Source organism: Amphibalanus amphitrite, unplaced genomic scaffold, assembly GCF_019059575.1.
Source record: "Amphibalanus amphitrite isolate SeventyFive unplaced genomic scaffold, NRLGWU_Aamphi_draft 000609F_arrow, whole genome shotgun sequence".
NCBI lineage: Eukaryota > Metazoa > Arthropoda > Thecostraca > Balanomorpha > Balanidae > Amphibalanus > Amphibalanus amphitrite.
In genome coordinates, this window is record NW_024882103.1 from 156,786 (window position 1) to 162,925 (window position 6,140).

Sequence of the window (6,140 nt, forward strand, 5' to 3'; positions counted from 1 at the left end):
ACCGTTGGTGATCTTCGATGACGTCACATGACCTTACAGCTGGCCAACAGCAAAACAGGCCTCAAGGTAGTGAAGGTTGATCGTATAAGAAGTCATGTATGGTATATGAGGCCATTTTGACTCGTTTTAGTGGAAAACAGGGAGTTGATTTTTCCCCCATTGACTTAACCCGCGCGGGGCTGGGGGGTAAATTTTACCCCCCCTCGCGAATTTTTGCGATATCTCAAAAACGGCGGCGCGCAGCGACGCCAAACTTTCAGTACCTTTTCTTAAATCAATTTGACACGTTTCCTGAAAATTTGAGCGAAATCCGTCGGAAATTTTTTGAGAAATTGACGTTTTAGTGACGTCATGTTCGCCATTTTCGCCTCAAAAACGGCAAAAGTTCAAACGCCGCTAACATCTTCATTTTTAAAGGAATCAAGACGTAACAAAAAAGGTTATGCGTAATTTTACTTTGTCTGTCAAATGGTTATCTCGGTTTTTTGAAAATTTTGGATTTTGGCCTAACTTTTTTCAAAAAACTGACTTTTTTGGGAAAATCATTATAAAATCCAAAATTTTGAGTCTATCGAAAAAATCGGAATATATGTCAGAGAAGTCGTCTATGTGCACCTACATACCAAATTTTAGAAGAATCCGTTCAAAAATGTGGGAGTTAGTAAAAATTTTATGACGTCACGACACACAAATTTTTTGAAAAATGACTTTTTTGGAAGTTCTAGACCTCGTACGGAAACAAAAATAGCACCATTCGATTCGCCGTGAAAAACTGCATCAGATAGACACCTTTTTAGGCCTTAACAACCAACTTCAAAATTTGACCTCACTTGACCTGACCTTGACCTGACCTCGACCTGAAATTCATCCAAAGGTGGTCCATATCACTTATTGAGTGTGCCTATTGAATTCTATGAGTAAAATGACCCATAAAACATGTGTCGCACATGCCCTTTTCTATATTTTGTTTTTTGGTGACCTGACCTGACCTGACCTGACCTTGACCTTGACCTCTGAATGATATTGTATGCAACGAATTTTGTCTTGGTAGCCTAAGAACACGTTTTGGGCGATCAGTCTCAGTCCATGACTCCATTCTTCGGCAACTACGGTGCAAGGCCGATACTGTAGGAACTTGCTATTTGTACCCTTGACCTGACCTTGACCTTGACCTCAAACTTAAAATTAAATACATGTTTTTAGTAGTTCGTGATGAGAGCTTTCGATTGGCGTTTGAATTTTCCAAATCGGACCATTAGTTCGGGAGATAACAGGGGGGGGGGGTAAAATTTACCCCCCCCCCCCAGCCCCGCGCGTTCGGCTAGAGACCCCAGCCCCGCGCGGGTTAAAATGGGGAGGTCGAGAAATTGACCTGATCTTAGGTCATCGATATCGAAATTCCGAGATACAAAAATTGTAGCTACCACTGACCTTATAACATCCTGCGACTTTCAAAGGTCTCCGTCATCTAATGTAGCTCTGACACTGGCAAAGTTGCAAAAAATTGACTTGAGGTTGGGTCATTCAAAGTGAGCTGGTGACCTGACCTTAACAGTTAGGAAGTTTAAACTTGCACGCCATGTGTAAAATTGATAGAAAAATAGTCATGCCCAATTTGACGGCGCTACGCGTCGCGGTTTTCCCGCTATTCACGAAAAACCTCAAGGGGAGGCGGATAACCGCCCCCCGTCGGTGCGCGGGTTAAAGTCTAGTGATATCACTTGCGCATAATCCACCACTGGCCTTACGGCTTCTCCAATGAGCGTCCGTTTTTTTTTTTTTTTTGCAGAACCCACCCGATGCCAACCAATCACAGACGTTTGCGACCATCCGCCAGCCAATGGCCGGCACCGATTACCGGCTACCGACCAATCGGACGGACACTACCTAAATTGGACCTTTCCTGGGGTGCTCCATCAAAGCGATCCTCTAATTTCGTCCCCCATTTAAATAGAGCTCTGTATCGTCAGTCATCACTCGGGTTTGCCTGGCCCGAAACTGGTTGCTCTCGGCCATGACCCGCCCCGCGTGCCTGTTGACGCTGCTGCTGCCAGCGCTGTGCGCCCTGACCAGCGCGCAGATGGACAACCGACAACGGCAAGAGATGCTGGCGAGGGGTAGGATGCAGCAGCAGCTGCACCGCGTGCTGCCTGACCACCAACAGCCGAAGTTTGACTCTGACGACGGGGGCGACCACTATCCGGCCCGCACCAGCGACCACTACTGCAAGCTGTTCGGAGGGCATTCGCTGTGTCGGGTGCCGCACACCCGACAGAGCTGTGGCTTCGTGCGCCGCCGCCGGCTCTCTGTGGATGAGAGCGCCGCCATGTTACACAGGCACAACATGGAGCGCATGCTGGTGGCCCAGGGCCGGCGGCGCGGTCGGAATGGACAGACCCTGCCCAAGGCCGCCAACATGATGCAAATGGTAAGTAAATATTGCCTGCTTCCGTGGGACGGAGACGGACTGGTTGTGGCATTACCTTAGTTGATGTTTGATATACTTTTTCCTGCTTCTGATCGTTATCTTGTAGTTACTCGGTATATTTAATGTTCGGTTAAGTTTCTAACGGTCTTTGCTAGTAGCTATTGCAAATTCACTAATCAAAATCGTAGTATTACGCTAGGTTTGTTTCATTCTTCAGGGTCGTTCTCTAGGTATTGCTCGTTCAAGCCCATGTCTTTTGTGCGTGGACACCGGCAAAGGCCACCACGAAAATATGTATTGAACCTGCGACCGCCTGAGCTTTCCGCGGTCCACTGCTCACACTTTTCCTCCTTGTTCCGACAGAGCTACGACCTGGAGCTTCATGACATCGCCCAGGGCGCTGCCGACCGATGTTTGGGAGGTCACGACTGCTTCCCATGCCGCCGAGCCGGTACGTATATCCAGCGAAAAGCCTCTGCCCAGGACTGTTTAGTGCTACGCTCTCTGGTTTTGAAGCAAGGATGTTTTATTGGCACACTAGCATTTGATGGGATTATACATATATTGCGTAACGTTGATGGCGCGATTCGACGGAAAACTGTTTGCTTCCTTACGTATTTGTATAGGTGCTCACAAAATACATACAGATCATTACTTTAGCAAACATTCATTTTATTTGAGCACCGTATCAAGTTAGGCATAACCCAATTGTTTTGAGGAATGTTATGAAACTTTTTTTGGTAGTTGAGGATCATATCTGTTCTGGAAGTCGTCCAAACTCTTGCTTCTTCTCATACCCATGTCATATTACAGCATCAGGAATATATCCTGGGCAAAACTTCGCCGGGTCTACGAGGCCTGTTTCCCCACGAGAAGGCCTGCTCGATATCAATCTGCCCCCAATGGACCAGGCAGGCGGCTGGTTTGAGGAAGTCCATCTTCTCAGCCCTTCAGAGGTCCACAGGTCAGTGCGACTAAACGGCCCAGGCGGTCCTGAGCGGCGGTATAATTGCTTAGTCTCGTTGAATCAATATAGAATAATCATTCGTTGGCTATGATTCAGAATGTTCTGTTGATAATTGTGGATGATTCTTTCTTACCTGATGGTAGCGTAGTCGGAATGTATGCAGGTCCGGCAATACCACTATCAATGGTCAGGAGTTTCTTTGTATTTCCAACCAGGTCGGGGGTCTCTTCAGATTGACCATATGTCCTCTAGCCTGCAACCTCTCCCTGCCTCACACCAATAAATCTATCAGTGTTGCGTTAAGAAGCCTCTCAGTCTGATCTTATCCTCCGATCTGCAACAGTTTCCAAGGAGGTCATGGCGCTGGTCACTACACCCAAGTGATCTGGGCAGTAGCGGATCAGCTTGGATGTGGCTGGATAGAGCACAAGGACGGAGGAGCTCTCTCGGTGAGTGATGAATAATTATATGTAGCATCCAGGAGAGCATCCTAGATTCGTAAACCTCAATCGTCCTTGCTGAAGTCCTGTGAAATTAGGAATATAATTTGCCATCCAAATGTATTTCGCAAAGTCAGTGCTTCTGATAGAATAACGAGTTTAAGCTTAATACTTGTACGCCATAATTATCACCTCAATGTATTCTAATTCTATGTTTGTCTTGTTCCAGGTCAAACTGTTTTGCAACTACGGACCCACGGGTAATGGTCTCGACCGACCCGTGTATCAAGCCGGTGAGCCGTGCTCGGCCTGCCCGCGTGGAACCACGTGCTCCACGGAATACCCGGGCCTCTGCAAGCGGCTGTGAGCCGCCGAGCACGGCTCGCCAGCAACTGTCCCTTAACTTTCCTGGTTCTTTGTTTTGTTGCGGTTCTCGTACTGCTTTTAATTGTCTTAAAAATTGTTTCTTGTAAAATAAAATGGCGTATGTATTGCATTGTTTCTCGTGGCTGTTGAGGCACTAAGCGTCGATCCAGAGGGTGACGATGACTATGGTAACTCGCCAGCACCAGCGAATAAAGGGGATTAGAGTGTGCGTGCATAGTATATACCTACTATTGTATGGAAGCTACGTCTGAAACTAAACAAATATCGCATCACATATTTTTTTCTTTCATCTTATGCTCGTGCTGCATCGAGGGTGAAAAACAAAAACGGTTTACTTCAGACTGCTAAGAACTTAAGGCGTCAATTTTTGGTCAATGTTTTTACCTTTACGGTATGTGCTGATTGCCAAGGGTGAGACGCTTGCGACATTCCGAAAACGGAAGCCAAAATATTCGCAAAAACATAACATAATGCATTGGAAACGTCCGTGTTTTCAACATAATTCTTGAGGCAGGGGCGGATCCAGAAAATCTCCAAGGGAGGGGCCATTAGAAACCAGGAGGCCCCCCCCATAATCCCACCTGTTGGCCCCCCCCCCCAAAAAAAAACTGCGTCTATTGAGCTTATCTAGCTGTTCAGGCAACATCTCAACATCTGTGCAGGCTTGGAGGCCCTCTGTGCAGGTTAGGAGGCCCTGTAAAAGTGGTCATCTCTGTGAGTATAAGAGACCTCCAAGTTATGAAAAGCTTTACCAATCTTCTAACAAAGAAGTCTTCTCAGCTACTCTTCTAAGAAATAACTAAGTGGGTAGGTAAAAAAAAAAACTCATCGGATTTCGGCCACTTTATTTTCAGGAGGCCCCCTTTTCAGCTTTTTAACTTTTTAACTTTTTATTTTATTTTTGAAAAAAATCGGCCAAGGGGGGGGGGCCATGGCCCCCATGCCCCCCCCCCCCCCCTTGTATCCGCGCCTGTCTTGAGGTGATACCTTGGGCTGGTCAAGCCGTCCGCAGTCTGGAAACGAAACGCATATTTATCGGCAAATCATGAGTCGAGTAAATGTGTATTTCAAAATGATAAATGCCCATCGAATGCCCATAGAATAGAGAGCTGTTGGTCACACTCACTTCATTGATCATGCATTCAGGACCGCTGTCTAGTCTCTGACCGTAAGGCAGGTCATGTTAGTTGGCTCGTTTTACAATAAAGACAGTTTATTTCATTGGGGCTATTAGAACCGCTTAATCAAGCACGGCGATCACCCGGCAGGTAAAAAATCAGCATGACAACGCACGGCCCCTGCAGTGCCGGCTGCAGGCACGTGGGCGGCCAGAAAAGATAGGGATATGGAAAAAGATAGGGAAACAGTCGATAGGTAGGTAGTGTTCAATGGATGTGGTTAATTATATTATCCATCTTTAAACATCACTTATATTTGAAATCATTTTATATCACTTCAAAATGATCACCATGCATCATTTCTCGTGTGTCAAGAGCGATTCTCTGGATTGCAAGGAAATTAGAGCGGCGCACTATATCTCAAGGTAGGTAATGACGGAAGACAAACTAATGGTATTAGAAGATTAAGAGGCTGTCAGTGATGTTACTTTAGCTTGCCTTGAGGTTCAACGAAACACGATCCATCATTCGGTTCCATGCATTGCACCTGGCATATCTGACCCCAATAACATGCATAAGCAATTAACATGGGCACATGAGCCTATCGAAAACATATGTACCTTTGGACATACCTACATACCTATTAGCCCAGACTCTTGGTTTTGAAACTGCATTACACGCATTTCCAGCTATGAGTCCAGTGTTTTGCCGTTGCTGTTGGCACTGGTTTTCAGTCGATAGGTACATCTGTCATAAGCCTCATACCGAGCGTCATTTCTGTATAAGTACCTAGCAGTTTG

The 6,140-nt window shown here is 46.2% G+C and overlaps 1 protein-coding gene across 1 annotated transcript; it reads left to right on the forward strand.

The window, feature by feature from the left end:
- Positions 1–1,794: 1,794 nt before the first annotated feature.
- On the forward strand, positions 1,795–4,326 carry LOC122363188 (scoloptoxin SSD976-like). The gene is made up of 5 exons (XM_043332154.1): positions 1,795–2,428; positions 2,792–2,879; positions 3,242–3,392; positions 3,739–3,844; positions 4,065–4,326. The coding sequence occupies exons 1-5, from the start codon at positions 2,015–2,017 to the stop codon at positions 4,200–4,202; spliced, it is 897 nt and encodes a 298-aa protein (XP_043188089.1). The 5' UTR covers positions 1,795–2,014; the 3' UTR covers positions 4,203–4,326.
- The last annotated feature ends 1,814 nt before the right edge of the window (positions 4,327–6,140 follow it).

Bases quoted from the DNA above. Each gene is read 5' to 3' on its own strand.
- LOC122363188 (XM_043332154.1), top strand. From the start codon at position 2,015: ATGACCCGCCCCGCGTGCCTGTTGACGCTGCTGCTGCCAGCGCTGTGC. The intron at 2,429-2,791 runs GTAAGTAAATAT...TTGTTCCGACAG, and splicing joins CCGCCAACATGATGCAAATG to AGCTACGACCTGGAGCTTCA. The intron at 2,880-3,241 runs GTACGTATATCC...GTCATATTACAG, and splicing joins CTTCCCATGCCGCCGAGCCG to CATCAGGAATATATCCTGGG.